This window comes from Rhyacophila brunnea, unplaced genomic scaffold (genome assembly GCF_057557595.1).
Source record: "Rhyacophila brunnea isolate RB1 unplaced genomic scaffold, BYU_Rbru_1.0 scaffold_16, whole genome shotgun sequence".
NCBI classification, from domain to species: domain Eukaryota; kingdom Metazoa; phylum Arthropoda; class Insecta; order Trichoptera; family Rhyacophilidae; genus Rhyacophila; species Rhyacophila brunnea.
In genome coordinates, this window is record NW_028232816.1 from 7,330,806 (window position 1) to 7,351,539 (window position 20,734).

The following is a 20,734-nucleotide window of genomic DNA, read 5'->3' on the forward strand; positions in this document are numbered from 1 at the left end:
CGTGCACTTCTTACAAAAATAATAAGTTAAAAATACAGTCGGTAAAATTTCGTAATCTAATCATGTCGAATCGAATTATTTATTATTGCACATTGCTTTTAGTCAGAATGTTTAATTCACTCTGGCAGGTCGGTATACATAGAAACCATTGAGCAGCTGATAACAAATAGAATTCCGATAGGCTGTATTATAGTATAAATAATATATACCAATATAGTAACTTTTGACGCAGGGTTTTGAATATGTGAGTGTCCTACGAAAGTGAATCACGCATTATATACGTTAAATAGTGTGTGTAATACACCAATATTAAATGAGTGTCAACGCATAAACCGAGAGCAGTTGCCAGTGTTCGATGTATGACGTATTCTTGATTTATCTCGCGTTCTTCCTTACTCGAGATCGGTTGCCTGCTTCTCCTTACCCGTTAGGTATTTCAGTTCCCATTATTTCTGAGTTCTCTGGTAGAAACGATTCGAATACAAGACCATGCATATAGTGTTGCCAATTGTCGTTGACAAAACTTGCTAGGCGGGGTACGAAAATAGCTATTTGGCAGCAGTGACGTCCCGTGGGGGTAGGCAGATTGAGCGTCGCTTGGGGGCGGCAGTTACTCGAAGGGCGGCAAATCGAAGAAAATCATTTTGAATATATAGAAATAGCTACCTAAACTTAGTAATAACGAAAATATCTTTCCATTAAAAAAATTCCCTCACTGGTTTTGTCGGGTTCGCGATATCTAGTTTACTTCCGTTACCCTTCGACGTCCTTGGTGACCAGAAACAACACGTGCAGATTTGCGAATAATTACTCTGATATTTTGTTAGTAATGTATCCTTAGTCCTTACAACACATTTCTTAGATATTTGACTGATGCAAGGATGATGAAAAACGAGGCGGCATTTTGGCGTAGCCTAGGGGCGGCATTTTATCTAGGGACGTCACTGTTTGGCAGGATAAAACGCTAGATTTTGTGAAAATAAAGTTTCAATACTTGTTTTGCCTGTCGAAAAAAGTACCTACCCATTATACGATGTAAAAATCACACCACGTTTTCCCAGAAACTCATTTCAAAATTGACAAAAAATAATTTATTTATCTAATAGTAATAAGTAATAATTAGGTACTAGGTACAAGAGAGTCGAATCTCCGATAATCGTCAATCCAATGCCACATGCTTAAGCACACATTAAATTATAATATCTGATACCATTATATTATCATCACTATAACGCCAATAATGCTCATATTATTTCATTCTGCTGTTTCCTTTCAAAGCGATACTTCAGTGAAACGGCAAATAATTTTCAACTATAGGCGCGACGAAATTTTGGACTCGTTGGCACTCGGAGACCGAACGTCGAAGTGTGAATACGTCAATTTGTTTCGTAATGGCGACGGAGGTATTAATTCATAAATCGTGTAAAGATGACTAAAAACGTTACCCATTTACTTTAAAAATAAAACATGTCAATGAATATATTATTATTGTTACTAATAGAACATACGTTAAAGTGCCCACCACCACCCGTCATATATGCACAACCGTGGATATGCACGGCCGCTTTCTATGACGCTTTAAACGTGTCTGAAAGAAGTGATTTTAAGTGCTCATTCCGTCCCGAGACGGAGCCGCACGGGACTGATGCTGCAACCATGCACCGTATTGCTTAAAGAAGAAAGTTAAATAAGACAATTTTTGTTTTTTGGACTGGCTCTGCTGTCCGCTGACGTTAAGCGCTTTGTGTACCCGCATACTGAGTGTCACGAATTGAAATGGATGAGTCTACAGAAGAGTCGGGACTATCCCGCTCCCCATACGACGCTGCAAATTTCTCAAATGCCGCAAAGATGGCCTCGGTTGCTACCAGATCTCCATGACCAATTGGGCCCGTGTGAGGACGGACCCTGGCAAACAGCTCCGCACGTTCGAATTCCATAAGCGGGTAATCCCAGAGGATGTGTTCAACATCTTGGTGGTCATGCCCGCAGGTACAACCCGGCCCATCTACTATCAAGCCAAACTCGTGGAGTCTGGCGGCGAAGTTGCCATGGCCGGTGAGGAACTGGCTAATCCAGTGCGAAGGTTGGAGTCTTCTAGTTTGGTGCCTGCAGAATACGTCTAGAAAAAAATGGTAAGTGTGCCGCCCCTTGGGGGAGGCGGTCCACAGACACCCCATGGTGGTCCTCCTGTGAATCAGGCTGGGGCCGGAGTCGTAGGTTATCTCCCTATTGCTGAAGTAGCTTTGAACCAAGGCAAAGAGGTCCCCGGGGATCTGTCTCAGCCGAAGCTTTGCCAGAACCAAGGGCCACCACGCAGTATCAAACGCGCCCGCGATGTCGAGAAAAATCCCGGCAACGAGGTCCTTGCCAGAGCTCTCCACAGAATTGATCACAAAGCGAATCGCATCCTCGGTGGACTTTCCGGGTCTAAACCCAAATTGTCTTTGCGAGATTGGACAGTTTTCCAACAGGTGGGACTCAATAACAGAACATTAAATGGAAGCATGTTGGATTTATATGACAAATTATATTTCGTTCGGCATGCGTCTTTTGCACCCGCGACCCGCAATCCGCGCATCGCCTAGCCACGATCTTTTTAGACCATGCCTCAACTGAGGTACAGCCTTAAGTACCGACTTACCTTCATTTGCCCCTATTATCAAATGGTCAGATTTTTGATGTGCAAGAAAATAAATGAACTAAATATCTAGCTTATTTTCAACATATTTGAAGCGGTTGAAGGCATCACAAAACGCTAATAAAAATGCCTAGAGCTAGATGCATTTTTGAAAGCTAGACGCCTATCTAAAAATGCTAGATCTGGCGATAAAAACGTTAAGTTGGCAACTCTGCAAGCATTTCAGTGGCGAGGGGTGGAGGTAGGCAGTTAAGATTCGACATAAATAGTTCAAACTAAACTTTGTCAGTCATACTTATTTGTTTTCGTTGAATTAAAAATACATATTACAGAGAGTGTTGGTTAGTTTTTTCTTTTAAATTCAATAATGCCAACTATGCCAAAATATATCGATAAAAATATTCTTCTATCTATTACATATCTACACCCTCGGTGGCCGCGCGGCTTAAGCGTTGGACTATCACGCCGTGGGTCCCAGGTTCGAATCCTGGGTCTGGCAAGTACACATATTGTTTTTCAATTTGTGTCTGTCAGGATATGGACCTAATAGGTTGAGCAAGTGGCTGACATCCATTTCTCGTAAAAACGAAATCTGTTAATACAAACCTTTACTCTATGGAGGCCCATATTATAATCCTATTAGGATCGGACATGGTCGAAAGAAAGAAAAAAGAATAACATATCTAAAATAATGTATGGTTTAATGACATAATTTTAGATATTTTCTAGATAAACGAATATGTTTTTACTATTATCTATATATATATAGGTAGGTACCTAATTCTCAGTTCATCATGAATTTCAAACACTTCAAAGTAATTATTTCCACTTACTTGTTGTGATTGTATGGAATCCAGTGAATGAATCGAATGCGCCCGCATGTAATAATGCTGCCACAGGCTGGGCTTCCTCGAATGAGGACTTGGCGCCCTGGCAGGCTGATGATGCAGAGTAAGCGGTACGGTAGCAGTTGCTGGCGCCCTGGATAGAGAAGCCGACAATGCTCGTAATTCAGCAGGCCCAGCTTTCCTCAAAGCAACCAACCCAAGAGCTACGCGTTCTCTGGCTTCTTGGAGTATCCCGCCTTGAGATCCGTATTTCCTGGCTAAAGCTTCTTCTAATGCTACTGCCACGTCTTCCAGCAATGAACGAAGATAGTCTTCTCTCTCCAAATTCAAGCTTGGACTATCTTGCACAATATCTGAAGCCTCACCTTGATTTCTGTCGTCACTGATTTTAATTTCTTTATCACCACTTACGTCTAAATTAACACGTAGTTCATCGATAGTTGAATATGCAACTCCGGATTCATCTAAAACTTTTTGATTTTTATCATGTTTTGCACTGTTTGTTTTTACACGTGATTTGATACTTTCACTTCTCTTACTACCACCAGATTCGGATATAAATTCGTATTTATTTTCACTTTGTATCGATTGTCGTTTTTCTGTTTTTAGTTTTTGTTTCAAATCATCCCTTACCGAACTCGAGTTTAATTTATCTTCTTCTTGTTTTATAAATTGAGAGTACAGCAAAAAGGGATCGTCTTGCAAAGAGTCATAATAATTTGCTGGTTCTCTCTCGGAATCAACAACGTTATCTACACTTTGTTTATCTGCTCTGCTTAATCTACGAGAGTCACTGACTGATTGATCTGTTTTTATACTTTTACCATCAAACACTTCATGGATTTGTCCTCCCTTCATGTAACTCTCTCCAATTAGATGCGCCGTATCTTTATTTCGCGAGCTACCCGAACTATCACTGTGACTATAACTTCCTTTATTTGATTTTTCAAGATAAGTTTTATCTTTTGTCAAATACCGATCACTCAAACTTCCACTGTATTTCGTTAAATAGTCAAATTCTTTTGAAACAAAACTGACTTCTTTGTTTCCACTTTTAATACTTTCATTTTTCCGAAGGTGTTCTCGTCCATTATTTGGATGATTCGTCGACTTTTGTTTCTCTTTTACATTCGGATAATCATGCTTCGTTGACAACTCTTCAATATCAGCATGTTCATGAATCCTTTTATTAAAATTTCCTTTGATATAATTATCATGATGAGTTAAAAGATGTGTATTTCTTTTGGTCAAAAAGTAATCGTTTACTAGCTGAACATCTCTAACTCCACGGACACTACCACCGGGGTGGTATAATCTCTCTCTGCTCAAGAATCTACTTACTCTCCTTCCTCCTCTTCTTCCAACCCCACTTCTTCTTGTATTGTTGTAGTCAACATCTGAATAAATGCTATCTCTTGAAGACATATAATAGTCATTAAATCCCTGGTCTTTGGAACTTGAATAGCTTAATCTTCTTCCCAAAAGATTGTCGTGTCCAAATAAGACTTCATTCTTAAATGATAGTCGATCACCAGTCGTCCTGTAGCCGTTCCCTTCGGATGGTAATTTATTTCCGAATCTAGCGAAGTATTTCTTCTGGTAAGTGGAGTATATGCCGTAAGGGTCTTCGTTGAAGTCGAAGGGCCAGACTGGTGGTGGAAGGTCGGAGTCTTGTCGTAACGGAGTACTGGTGCTTGGCAGAGGTGGGGAGCGGATGCTCACTGATCCTCCACCGGAGCCTCTCTGACTTCCATATCCTGATGATGATGCTTTCGACCTCCCAGCAACAGCGTCTTCTGCTTCTGAGTAGATTGGATTTATTCTGAAATTAAAAATAGTAACATTAATATCACTTAGAAGAGATGGTATTTTTTCATTGGAATTTATCATTGTATCATGATTCTCGAAAAATTTTCCTTTTCAATAAAATTGACAGGAATTAGTACTCCATAAAGGGGTTTTTTTGAATATATTTTATTATTAATAATGTATTTATGTGGGTCTATTCTATACTTATCGAACACTAAATTGACAAATAGTATCAAACTTAGGGTAGGTTTGTATCAAAATATTAGCACTTATTGTAACAATTACACGAAGCTGGTTTTTATTGTTGCAATAAGTGCGATATTTTGATACAAACCTACCCTAAGTTTGATAATATTTATCACTTTATCACTTTAGCGGTCGATAAGCATAGAATGCTATATAGAATGAATAGAATAATAGTCATGATTATTATTAAAGTTTAGCATATAACATGAAATCGTTTACGTTTAAATCGTGTGGCCCTAATAAAGTTTGATTAGAAATAAATACAAAGGATTTTAAGTTATACACATCACTAAACTAAATGGTTTTTTTTTAAATAAGTACTTAAGTTAGTATAAAAATCTATGAATAAGTCAAAAATATTTTTATTCACTAAATTTAGATAAAATTTAATAAACTAAATTTTAATAATAAGCATGACCATAACTAAGATGCGACGTAATATTTTTTAAATATCGTAAGTTTATCTTTGACTTCAAATAAAAATATTTTTCTTTTTAATGATTTGGTATAAGTACGTATTTATTAAGTAAAACATTTGAAAATGTGAATTATCAAAAATTGTCTCTAAATGCAAGCTTTGTATTTTTCCGCTAGATGGATTTGGTAGGTGGGGAGTATTCACCTTATATTAAATTTGATGTAATAAAACTAATCTAGTTACATTAATGTGTAGCAGCCATTTTTCAATGCCAATTAGTACAAAGGTGTAAAATTTTTTTTTCTGAAAAACCAGTAAATAAATGAACATTTTTCGTATTGAATTCTCCAAAATTATAGTAGGTATTTTTGCATTATCGCGTAAAATTATAGTACCTACCTACAGTTGTAAACACTGAAAAGAGTGTCAAAGCAGTGTTGCCAATCGTACTATAATTTTCGTCCGCGTACTATATACGATAATAAAATGGTATAGGTAGTACAATGGCCCCCACATCCTGAAACGGCCCCCCAGGCTAGAAACTTGGCGGGGCCCCCTACCTATCGCTAAGGTTAACGGCAATGTGACGCTATATAAGCATTTTCCAAATGGTGTTTGAGGTAAAATTATGGGTTTTAAGTGTAATTTAGCGATTTCTTTGTATTTTTGAAAACGTCTACTTACTTGAATTATGGAGTTGTCGAGTATCGACACACAATTAATAATCTAAAATCGTATCGCATTACCATATATTATTTGAAAACCTTAATATTTATTAGTGAAGTATTTTTTTTTTACAATTAGAGCAAATTTTTAATGTGCGTTTCTCACTTATCTGGCGACCAGTGTTGCCATATTTTTCTATGCTGATTATAGTACAAAGGCGTAAAAATTATAGTAATTCTGAAAAATATATAGTACAGGAACATTTTTTGTCCTGAATTCTTTAAAATTATAGTATTATGGTATATTTGGCATAAAATTATAGTATTTTACATTTTTCGCGAAATCAAAACTATAGTATTGTACTATAATTATAGTACGGCTGGCATCACTGCTGGCGACTCTCACACCGGGCCAGAGCTATGTCTGTGCCCTGTGCCATGGGCACTGGGCAGTACGCACAAAATCAAAATACTATAATTTTGTTTATCGGCAAAAAGTACCAAAATTTTGTCATACATACGTTACAAGAAAATTGACAAACATAAAAAAGGGCTAATAAAGACAGTGATGCCAACTGTACTATAATTATAGTACAATATACTATAATTTTAATTCTGCGAAAAATGTAAAATACTATTTACGCCAAATATACCAAAATACTATATTTTTAAAGGATTCAAGACGAAAAATGTTCCTGTTCCAGAAATACTATAATTTTTATGCCTTTGTACTATAATCAGCAAAGAAAAAGATGATAACACTGAATAAAGACCTTTACTTAGGTTTAAAATGAAAATTATAGAATTTGTCGGACTCGGAAGTGTCTGTTTTCTCTTCTATACTCATTGTCTGCCCAAGCGACAATTATTATATTATAATATTATTGTCAACGAAGTAAAGTTAGTTTAAATCCGGGACAGCGCGTACGCAGTCCCGACTACCAAAAATTACGCGCCCGAGTTATCCGCATTAGGGATAATCGCAAGGGTCAGCCCAACCGAAGTGCAATGGAACAGCCTCGCCCTGGGGGAACCGCCTTTATGATCACGGTGTCCCCTACGCCAGGTAAGTATGCTTGTAAATGCGATTGCTGTGGTTTTTATGGTTTGGTGTCAGCGTTACGTGTGTGAATTTAAATATATCGACAACAGTGCCATCTAGCGATAATTTTTTAAAACAAAAATAAACTTTTTTCACTCTAATATTTTTTTCCCTTTCAAAAGTTGGTAGGTAGGTAGGTACATAACCCGGAATATTTTTATACTTAAAATATAATATTAGTAAATACCTACTGTCGAAAAATTGAAAAAAATCAAACTAATAAAGTTGTGGGTAAGTACGTACTTAGGTAAGTATCTATTTTTTTCTCCCCAGATATTTTTTATTTGAAATGAATACATAAGTAGGTATGTAGCTACCTATTATGTCCCATACATTGACCGGACGTTCCGTTTTCAGGCAGCGTGTTCCGGTGTCCCCCAACAAAGCTTCCGGACGCCAAAATGTCTCGTTTCGAAAAGAAAGAAACTTGTGACCAAGATACAGAAATATTTGACGAGTATTCACTTATTTCTAACTACATGACACCGCAAACAGTGTCTGAATGGAACACTGGGAATATTTCAACCGAAAGTCGTCGGGTGGAATTATTCAAACACGTTCGCGCCAATAATTTGAATCACAAAAATTTTCATATACTTAAGTACCTAAATTATTATTGAATATATTTTTAATGCATTAGTAGAAAGGATCTTCTCTCTTATGAATACGCTGTGGACGAGTGAGAAAACACAGTTGAAAGTAGATGTCCTTAAGACTGAGCTGAACAGGAACAAGGTCATTCATAGTTCATTCAGAGACTAATCTCAGCGTTGAAAGGACGTCATTTTAATTCAGTCTAACCTCAAAAACCTCTAACCATCGGGGATTTATTTTAAGGAACGCAATAATTATTATTTACAATTCTCGGTCGAATGAATATCATTATTACTTTTATTATTATTACCTCCAAACATAACATATGCGACGTAGCCTGGTGCCGGCCGACGGAATACAGGGCTGTCAAAAAATTTAAAGTTAAAAATAGCTTACTGTACAGATGGAATAATTACATACTTCCAAGCGTCAAACGGCATACAACATTCATCTAAAATAATTATGAAAAGACTAGCTGATTATGTTATGTTATTTTTGTATTGTTCTTATTTTTTTGCTTATCAAAATATTTCACATATTATCTGATGATGTGTATTTTGGATATATCGTAATATGTATCTGGTCTCATTAAAATTGCTATTAAGTTGATATAACATAGGAAAATCTGTAAATCATTAAAATTTTAATTTCGTTATAGTTTTTAATTAAACCGGTGCAATTACATATTAGATTTAAACACTGTTGTACTGTGTGACTTTTATAATATCGGATAAAACTGTAGTATGTCAGCAGAAGAGTAAACAAAACCCAGCTCATGGGATAACCGAATGGTAAGCAACTGTATATATTATATTTTCCCGCCAAATTGCACACAATTAAAAACAATTTATCATAAAAACAAGTAAGACGTCTTTGACAGCCCTGGGTGATTGATTCGATAAAGTCGGCAGTTTTTTTTGTCTTGTTCTCTGCGATCGCTAGCTTTGAAAAAAAAAATCTATGGGTGACCACGTTAATAATCATTTTTTATGAGTATAAATTATTTCTTGCATTGGCTTTTATTAATTAATAATTATTGTACCTACCAACTAAAAGTAAAGTTGCGTTACTTCTTTGTAAAAGTGTCAGACTAAATTAATTAAACTAATCGGGTAAGTAATAAAAAGTCATTAATTGAGTTAGCATTTACTTGGTAGAATTCCATTTTAAAAGAAATGAAAATATAATTAATTATATTTTCATTTCTTTTAATAAAAAGTCACTTTCTTTTATAATAAACAGACATCACTATATTAATATTTTTTAAATATGCATTAGAATTAAACAATATGTACCTATTTTTTTTTAATAGTTATGTAATAGGTCTTATATATTCAAAATAAATACTATTCATTAATAATGTTTTTTGGATAGCACATGAAATAAAAATGTAGGTAGATATGTATTTCAACATCCTTCGTATGTTTAGCTCTCGGACAATTGAGTACCTTGGTATCAAAGTGGGACATAAGCCATTTACAAAATTTTACAGGAGACTGACAAACATGTGTGAAAAGTGACCGTTTTTCATATAACATACCAACTTTAAACTCAAAAATCTCTATGAAAACTACCGTTTTTGATACTTTTAGTAGATTTTTTGAAAAGAGCATCACTTTCACTATCATAATCAATTAAAACATGAATTTAGTGGGAGGTGGCGTATGTCCCACTTTGATACCAAGGTACTCAATTTAAGGTTAAAACGTTATTAATATATTATTATTAAGTTTATATCGTGGCTATCCATCATATTGGTTGCAATGTTTTCCACCAAACACCTGATTAACAAATTGAATTTAGTAACATTTACGTAAGTATATTAGAAGATATCATTTTTTGGTCACCCCATATTTTATACACTTTGACAGTGTTATGATTTAAATTAAATAAGAGATCATTATTATTACTTTAGACCAAAGCATTGTCGGCGACCTTTGCATATTACCAGTAGAGCAACAATTCCGGACCACATGTAAAAAAATCATATTTTCAATTCTCAAGGGCAATTCTGTAGAGCGTCCCCTTAAAGCAATGTTCATTATAAAAGTAAATTCGAAAAAATCCTGCCAAGAATTTTGTTCTTCGGAAAAATATAACACCAGATAATTTTTCATGTATTCATATACCTGTATGTACTTTTCATTAATAAATAATATTATGTACTATGAAAAATATGTGGGAACTCATCATGCGTTTTATGCGCCTACTCAAACATACCGATACTCTTCAAATAAATAAATAAAATAGGTACCTAATCTAATATGATATGGGAAAAAAATAAATGGTCACCTTACCCATGCATATTCACCAAACTTTGTGATTAGGTACCTAATCATAAACTCGCCAAAACGCTATTAATAGAACCTCCACTATATTATATTATAAAGTGTACTGTTTGTACAGGTCGATATTATCCGTCTAGGAGCGAATAATAAAAAAACAAAAATTTCTAGAAAGAAACTTGCTTAGAAAGAGTAATTTCACAATGTTAAATATAATTTTTGTCTCAGTGTATTTATCATAACAATGGATATGGAAAAAACTGATGGTTTTATGAATAATACAAGCTTTTTGTATTGGAATAAGTTACTTTTGTTACTAACACCGATTTTGAAGTTGATTTTTCTACTGGATTTCTATTAGGTGCTTCAATACAAAAAATACTTGTTCAAAATGTTATCCTTTATTAAGGGGGTGCCAACAGAGAACATAGCGGAAAACACTATTATTAGTATTAGTATTAATTAATAAATATGTATCTGAAAACATTAAAAATATTTTTTTAAGTCTCACAAACTTACAATTATAAAAAAAAATGTGAATTTGTCACATATTTGGTACATATTGCATAGGTTACGTTATTATTAGATTATTTTTATGGTTATATTTATTATTAAAATTTAGTTTATTAAGTTTTCAAATTTTCACCGTTTAGATTTTTGACTAATTTATAGTTTTAATATTTTTATATCAATTTTAAAAAAACATCGATTTTTATAAAAAATATAAATGTGTATAATTTGAAATCCTAACTTGAAATCAAGCGTAAATACGAAGCTTGCAATTTGAGATTTTTTTTGATAATTTACAATTTCTAATATAAATGATGTACTTATATTAAATATTATAAATGTGTAATGTGTATGACTTGAAATCAAATCGAGCTTAAATATGGGGACCATACCTAAATAAGATTTCATATAAGTAATTAAAAAAAGATTTTTTAAGTCAAAGATAAACTTACAATTGTAAAAAAAATGTAAATTTGTCACATAGGTTACGTTATTATTACTTACATTATTTTTATAGTTAGTTTATTTTTGTTATTAAAATTTAGTTTATTAAGTTTTCAATTTTCACCGTTTAGATATTTGACTAATTTATAGTTTTAATATCTATTTTAAAAAACATTTTTATATAATTACATTACGTCATTCTTTGTATGCGGCATTGGTTGTAGATTCTCGTTGTAAATACAGATTAAAGGTCCCTGCAAGCAGGGTTCGAAAAATTGGTCATAGACTCATTTGAGTGCTCCCTTCCACGGAAATCTTTAGTAAAAGGCGAAAGATTTATACGTATTGAAAGGAAACCAGAGTACCGATAGTGGCAACGCCCAAAGTATTTATACAATGCAGTTATGGTGTTGCGTGCGACTTACAAGACGTGTCATCTAGCGGCAAAGTTTATAACTAAAACGGCAATTAAATATAATATAACTAAATTATTAATTTTACACATAATTATAATAATATTATAAACTACTTACTAGATGAGGACATTGATAGGTAAAAATTCATTTCGATTTTATTAATGCTTCAAATTAAATTACTTATGTACAAAAAATATTTCATAATATAATATTAAGTACCTACTTACTTACTTAGTATATTTTTATATACCTACACACAGAGCCTGAATTGTGAAATTTCAGGAATCAGAACGTTATACACGTGATGGGTTTATAATGAATTTATAAAATTGAAAGATTAGTAATTTGATAGGTATTTAAAAATTTCAAATGGATCAGGGTGGGTATCTTTCCTTTCCTTCACTGAAATATCCCACACTTAATAACATAAATAAATTATGATTTATAATCATAATTGTAAGTATATAAACGATTGCAATGTAAGGTGTAAACAGTTCCCGCGAAGGCAAATAATTGGTTTGTGAAAAATATTACATCATACCTATCTATTAAAAAATTGCTTGGGGGGTCATGTAAAGTGGCGTCTTCTCTGGGTGCCTGATTCGACAATAGCAAAGACAAAGTCCGATTATTTTATTGCATTTTAAAATACGTGATTGTGCGATGCAACTTTTTATTGAACAACTCCATAATTCAAGTATGTAAGTATCTACTTTTGAGCACATAATATGTTTTAAAAAAATCAATAAAATCGCTAACTATCTAACCCTCATTTTACCTCGTATATCATTTTGGAAAGTATTAGTATAGAGCGTAACACTGCCTTTAACCTTAGAGAAAGGTGGGGGGGGCCGCCAAACATTATAGCCTGGGTCCACTTCGGGATATGGGGGCCATGTTTTTTATTGATGTAGGTAGTGTACCTACTGGATGAGTTTGTGTCAATATTGAAATTCTTTCATAAACATGTTTTTTTAACAAAAAAAAACACGAATTTTAAAACATTTTTTTGTGCTTGAACGGTTTACTTATAACCCGATATATATTATGTTTCATCGACTTCGTTCCAAGTCCATCGTAATGGAATTCTAAAACCGCCTATATCAAGTTCAATTGGGTAGTTAACAATACTTTCAATATGACAAACCAGCCGTTTTGGGTGTGTTGGCGCCCAAGGAGGGTACTGACAGGTTAAAAGGCCCACATGCCTTTTTCCCAGTCGAATACAGTATTTAGCCGGCTCTCACATCAAAACTCGTCCGCCTAAAACGTGTCGAATACGTGGATATGACGTCATCGTTATTCAACACAAACAACAAAACACACGTTGCCAAATGGAGTTCCGCAGATTGGTTGAACGCGACTGTTTCGTTTGAAAAAAAACATCTGGCTGTTGCAATCGACAAGTTGCATCCTTCGAGTCGAAGTCACATACAAAACACCTACGAATTGGTCATTCCTATACCGGCTCGCCGATCACCGCATTCACATATCTATACGTTTTGAAGGCTACGCGCGACTGTCGCTAGGTAGATGTGTGCGGTCTTCACAAGCAACACTGGATCTCAGTTATCGGAAGGTTTGTTCGGCACACTGACGAGTTTTGATTTGAGAGCCGGCTTAGATAAATCTGAAAACGGTCTCATTAAATACCTATATAGTTAATTACCTGGTAAGAGTAGGGGGCCTCTCCTCTCCTGCACCTACCCCCGCCCCTGCCCATCCCTGCATCCCTCCCCTCCCTCGAGCACCGCATGCCACGCTGTCACCACAACGACTCCTGAAAAGAAAAACATTATGATTATCAAGATATTATCCACACCTACATATAAATTTAGCTTATTTAAGAAGTAGGTATGCATAGTTTACTTATGATACATACAATCAGGCAATTTATATAAATTGTGCATTCTGCATACGAATGTCTTTTTTTACCCTTTTAATCAGGACCGCATTGAGATTTACATATTGTTGACAATATTTTATTGGATTAATTGTCTAATATAACACATCACTGCAGCGTTTCATTTTCGACTCTTTTCAATTTTCGAGATTCGCAAATTCGAGAGTACGGGAATTAATTCATCTTCGAGAATTCGAGATTGCTTTATTGATTTCTAGAGATTCTCGAGATTCTCGAGATATTTTTATTTAAAGGTTACGCAAGGGATATATTTATTATTATTTATTTTTCTCACGTCGAATACCACACAAAAAAATCCGCATAGATCTAACTAAGTCACCTTAATTTTTTTTAAAGTTTTCATTCCTGTTTATTTTTAATTTTTGAATTTATGTATAGATACCTACACAAGAATTATCTAGAAACGAGAATCAATTGTATTCATTATTTCTCAAGCTCTACCGTAGAGTGATATTTGCAAATGCAGCGCTCGAAAATTTTCTAAAAATATTAACATAGTTATCAAATTTTATGTGTATTTTATAAAAAAAATAAGTGTGTTAGATTTTTTGTTATATTATGACATATCTAGCTAGACGGTCAAATTATTTTTTCGACGAGACGGAGCGATAATATTACCGATTTCATGAACCAGAACGGCGCTCCGGTGCGTTCCGGTCCATTTCGAGCCCTTGCAAATGGTGTATTTTTAAACAGTTGTCAATGTCCATTTAAGTAGTTAAAACCGATCCTGATCTTTATTAAATTAAATAGATGAAGTATTATGCCATTTATTTAGGAGTAACGTAATTAGAGCCAAGGATAATATGATGAAGTGGATACTTCGACGATCTCGTGGCTCTAAGAAAACGTGCCATGGTCTCGATGGATCCACCTGCACCATCGATGACGTGGAAGGCGTGACCTGGAAAATTTGTCCTCTACGGACACGACAGAAAAAAGTTTATGAATATAATTTATTGTATTTCAATTATTTTAATTATTGATATGTCTTCAACCAATAATTGTAATTAAACAAAAAATAGCAATGAGTTAAATTATGTACGGTAGAAAATTATATTTTGTTTGAAAAACTATTTATTTTGCTAATTCAGCAGTAATCTATTCATTGTATGAAGTTCGATTTATTATGTATGTATCTTTAATTTGATATACCGATTGTAAAGGCTATAGGGTAATTCAGGACTCGAAATGCAGCGGAGCACCGTTCCGGTTAGTGAAATCGGTAAAATTATCGCCCCGTCTCGTTAAAAAAATAATTTGACCATCTGAGCAGATAGGCCGTATAACAAAAATCAAACACACTTTTTTTTAAATACACATAATTTGATAATAATGTTAATATCTTCAAAAAAATGTCGAGCGCTCCAGTTCGTAAACTTTTCCATTTCGAGCGCATGTAATTATAAGCTCAACCATGCAAACTCTCATAAACATCGAAATGAGGACCTAAACCGCCACATAAAAGGCCTCACGCCACTCAGATCGCTGCCTACATTCATGTCAAATTTCAGTTCCCTACAGTGACGTCCCTAGACAAAATGCCGCCCCTAGGCAGGGCCAAAATGCCGCCTCATTTTTATAGATTATTTTATATAATCCTTTCATGACTGAAATATCTAAGAAATCTGTTGTATACATACATTACTAACAAAATATAATTACCACTAAATTTAATTTTATTTAAGTAAATGTCATCTCTGCTTTAATATACAACATCGCGAGGCCACGGTTTCAGATGCATTTAAAAAAAATCACCTGGTAACTTCCAAAACTCGCGAGTGAAATAATTCGCAAATCTGCGCGTGTCATTGCTGGCGATCAAAGACGTGACGTCCAAGGACAACGGAAGTAAACTAGACATCACGAACCCGAAAGAAATTGCAGTCCTGTTAAATCTTTTATGTTTATTAATACATTTTGTTTCCAATCAGTGAGCTGAATTTTTAAGTGAAAAATATTTTAGTTGTTACTAAGTTTAGGTAGGTGTTTCTACATATACCTAATGATTATTTTCTATTTGCCGCCCTTCGAATAAGTGGCGCCCCCAAGCGACACTCAACCTGCCTACCCCTACGGGACTTCACTGGTTCCCTACGTCGGTAAACCATCACGTGTATAAACTATACTGGACTAATAAGCCATGTGTTTATTTGGCAAGCCTGTTAAAAATGCTAGATCTGGCAAAAAATAAATTGGCAACTCGGCCCTGGCGTCAATTAATTCAATCACAATAGTATTGAATTGCACTAGCAGTGCGTACTGAATAAGCAATATATACCAGATAAGACACGTCATATCAAATATTTCGGCATACCCAACTGTGATTGCATTCAAAATTGGCAGGTCTCACGTATTTCGATAGAGCACGTGTAATTACTTGACGCTAGTCATACTAAGTAATGACAATGAATACAGGCAATACTTAATTTGTTAATTTAATTTGAGGATTAATAATATTACTTAAGTTCATAATATTATATCATCATCATCATCAGCCTGAATCTATCCACTGCTCGATGAAGGCAACACCAAGCTGATACGAATTCTCTCGGTCCTGTGCGTTGCGTTGCCAAGTACTTCCGCAGAACTTAACCATTTCATCGATCCAGTGGCCTCTCGGTCTACGTTTAGGACGTTTTGTACATCTTGAGTACCACTGGATGCTAGATTTGTCAAGCGATTGTCCCTTCTTCGAACCTTCTATCTGTCAATATCGTAAATGGAACAACCTTTATATAAATTTTCTTTATATAAAAGGGAAGCTAAAATAGATTAATCCGAATTCATAGTGTAGGTTATTTGAAAAAAAAATCTCTTTGTATTTTTGGAATTGTTAAATTCCGCTCGATAGTTAATTTATTAAGTTTTTTCAATTTCCTTCCTGTACAATTTTCCCAAATGCAGTTAGACGATTTGCAGATTAATACTTTCGACGCTGAATACGCACCTGGCGCGTAATGACCAGGCGGCCGATCGATGTAATTAACGGGCATTTTAAAGGTGGTAATTAAAAAACCATTAAAAAAAGAAAAAACTTCTTAAGTAAGTCCGACCCTTAATTGAACCGGTCAGCCATTTTTGCCGTATGGGACTTGATATCTACGAGGGAAAAATATATTTCAACAAGTTTGTGGCCTTTTATGATAGACGAGAAGGATTCGTCTCATTAAGTCTTGATATTCACAGATAAATCGGAATTGGAATCACCTATGTCCTATACCAGCGATGGCAAATACGTGGTACGCGTGCCCAACTTGGCACGGTTAAAGTTTTCGATGGCACGCCAAAAAATAATTACTTTTATTTTTATTTACAACGTTTTTATTAGGTCATATTCTTATTTGTCCGGTGGTTGTTTATCTAGTACAAATCTTGCAATCGATTTTTAACTAACTTCCCGACTAGCTAGACATTTGAAACTTTTAGAATAATATATCAGAACACGATGCCAATCCATTTTTTTAATACGTTTAGCCATTTTTAAGTAGAATTAAATTCATTTTCAGTTAATTCTGTTTTGTATGAAAAGTTATTTCGATACCATTATTGGTTGCTAGGGGTCCTAGCAACTAAATTATTAAATAATATATACGTGCGTCACTATGGAAATCAATATGAAATGACATTTCATTATTCAGTATTTCTATCAAGTTCATTTTTTTTGATCGTTTAAGCTAGTTAAGTCAAGTTTATATGATTCAACAGAAAATTTAAAAACGTTGTATATAAAAAGTTCTTTTTATCTTGTAATTATTTAATATACAAAACGTTTATAGCGGAAATATATAAAATCAAAGCGAAATCATGTTGATGGATGTTGTGACAACACTGAACAGTAAGTTGATGTTGGTTCTATATTGAATCATGTACATTCAAAGACTAGAAATACCTTGACAAAGGAAGATTCAGCAGCATGCATTAATTTGCAATCAACGAACGACATAAAAGTCTCGCAAACAACATGAAACAAAAAACCTCCAACAAAAATAATTAGTCCGCTATTAAATGTTTTTATATTTCCTTATTTTCATTTATTGTATGTGTATCATTTTTTTATAATATATTCAATCGATAATATAGTTACCAATGTACCCAATTGTTTTTTTTGTTTGTACCTATTCAATAAATATGATTTAGATTATAATAATTATTATCATGTGTACACTTAAAAAGGCATAGCACGCAACACGAATTAAAAAAAATCGACTTATGTTGGCACGCCGATCAAATCCTATTTTCCATCCCTGTCCTATTCTCTAGTGCGCGACAAATAAGATCTTAGGAAATAATATTGGTCTTGGTAAACTCTGAATGTTAGGACACGGTACCCACAGCATAACGGGTGTTGAGACATGGCGGATGGTAAAGGAAAATACAAGTTAAGATATTGATAATTTATACTTTACTTTTGCATAACATTGTATAATGAATTTTTTCCTCAGTTTTAAAAAAAATGTTAATTAAAAAACACAATAATCTTCCAACTGAGTTAATAATACAGTCAATCATTTTAGTTCTTTTAAAGACAGTTGTGTAACATAATAATTATTATTATTGAAGTCAAACAAAAATCATGCCAAATAATTTATATGCTGTAATCAGAATTTTTAAGCCAACCGGTTTTCCCACGGAATTTTCAAATAATTCTTTGATATAGAACAAAATAGTCATAAATTAGATTGAGATGTTCTTGCACATTATGGACCAGATTTTTTCGTTGTTAAATTTATAGAGACAGTATTTTTTTTTATATATATTAATAATTTAAAAATGTATCTGACCAGGATAATAAAATATTATTTTGAAATACTTATATATTTTGGTGGCTGTCTAAAATTAAATAAAAAAGAATGCAGAAATGCAATGTCCAAATCATTATACCGACGAGTCATTCAAAATGCATAGAAGTGGACTGATACAACTTTGGAAATAAAACGTGACACATTTAGTAACACTGGTATTATTTAATTTAATTCAAGCAGATAAGCTTTTATCAATTTGCGATAAATGAATAAATAATTGTAGGTAATATTACTTGATAACTATCATTAGTGGATACCTAATGATACTCTTCAAGTACCTACATTCACTCTCTTTCCAGTCTTTCCAAGCGATCCTTGAAGATTAGGTAGACGATGCTAATATATTGTTGCGAGGGAATGTAGACAGGGAATGTCACTAAATCGGAGATAGAAAATTCCCAGAGAATAATCTATGATAAACACGTGGTAGGTATAAGCAAATTATCATCATAGAGCGGAATGCACAATCTAAGATTTCGTTCCTAAGGATAAGTCGCCGAAAAGGATGACTTAACTATAGACAATCCTGAGTATAGAGTTAAGGAATCCTTAACCATAGACTACTTTTGTTATGAACACGCCCCCTTCTGTATTACCATTTACCACTGACAGCTGCTGTCAAAATAAATTCGCATGTCTATAACACAGTCCATACACTCAAATTCATTTGACAATGTATCTCAATATGGATATTGATAGTGTTAATTCGTTTGGCATGTACTTGCAGAATATTATTTTATTTTTATACGCCAGCCCGCAGAAATACAAAATACCAGATGAAGAATGACACTTGATGCTTGTGTTACCATGTTAAAAAAAAATCTTGTGGTGCCTGTGGAATCACGTATAATGACTTATAACGGAAACATAAGAGTATTATAATTAAATATTAATATGTATTTATAGTTATTGCATTTATAAAATGCAGTTGTCATATTTTTGTCATCGTTTAACGATTATAAAATAATTTACCTAATTTACCTAACGAGAATTTTTAAATATGGTATTATTTTCAATAAAAATGATCTTAACTAAGGACAGTGTTTCTGCATAGTGTTTTCTGCAAAGGAAATTTTAGTTATGATAAATGTTTCTGCATTCCGCTCTGAATGGACATATTTTACACACCTACTTAATTATATTGACCATATTACTTTTTAATTACGATTAAAATTACGATTTAAATTATATATTAATAATATGTATCATCACCAAATGTACCCTTCCGTATAAAAATGCCTTTAATACCGCATCACAAATTAAAAAACAACATAAACATATCCCCGATAAATATTATAAAATAAATAACATCTCGCAAACGATCTTGCGAGGGGCGAATTTCGAAGACCGACGGTCACAAACGAAATTACATGAATCCGAGGGTATTTATTGCCCTTCAGCATATACAAAATATTACCGTTAGATTTCTAAAAAGTTTAAATGTCTACCCCTCTTCCCGCATCTTACGAGGGGGTAGACATGTTGAAAAGAATTCTGTAGTACGATTTCGCCCGCGAAGCCAGGAGACACGTCTTACGCGCCCCTTTTGTCTTCGCGGAGGGGGCCGGCTAGAAAAAAGTAAACTCACCCGTCTCGATTTTTCAAATCAGTATATCCCTTGTAGTGTCCCCGTGTTAATAAATAATCGTTTAACCCCTACCACGCAAGAGCGAAAGAAATAACAAGTGATCCGTGTAACCTAATACATAGTGAATACCACAAGGTACCTAATTAAATCAGCCCAAAAAAATAACGTCATTGTAGTGCTTAATCTAAGACCTCTTTAAATGTAATTCTAATAAGACCCATGCTTGCCCATGCTTTAGTGTAATAAAACATAGTTCTGCGCGGAATTATAAAATAAATATCTGTGTTATCAATTCTATACTTGTGCCCGTTATAATATTGTCTGTAACTCACCAATACATCGAAGTACCTACCCGAATGAAGGACTCCACACACACGTGAGTTCTAAAAGGTATTAGCACATATCTTGTTAATCTTTATGAAGAGACTAGCATGCCCCA

General features: G+C 34.1%; 1 protein-coding gene and 2 non-coding genes across 3 annotated transcripts in view; all 3 read right to left on the minus strand.

Moving 5' to 3' along the window:
• LOC147074283 (uncharacterized) overlaps nt 1–20,734 on the minus strand; it is a 144,295-nt gene that overhangs the window by 78,619 nt on the left and 44,942 nt on the right. The window contains exons 3-4 of the mRNA XM_085943555.1: nt 13,648–13,758; nt 3,475–5,311 (exon numbers count right to left, since the gene is read on the minus strand). Coding sequence (XP_085799681.1) covers nt 3,475–5,311; nt 13,648–13,709 — 1,899 coding nt within the window. The 5' untranslated portion in view covers nt 13,710–13,758. The remainder of the gene's footprint in view (nt 1–3,474; nt 5,312–13,647; nt 13,759–20,734) is intronic.
• Nucleotides 7,540–7,701, minus strand: LOC147074285 (U1 spliceosomal RNA). The gene has a single exon (XR_015070328.1). It is a non-coding gene; the product is annotated as a U1 spliceosomal RNA (small nuclear RNA).
• Nucleotides 11,814–11,927, minus strand: LOC147074286 (U5 spliceosomal RNA). Its single transcript, XR_015070327.1, has one exon. It is a non-coding gene; the product is annotated as a U5 spliceosomal RNA (small nuclear RNA).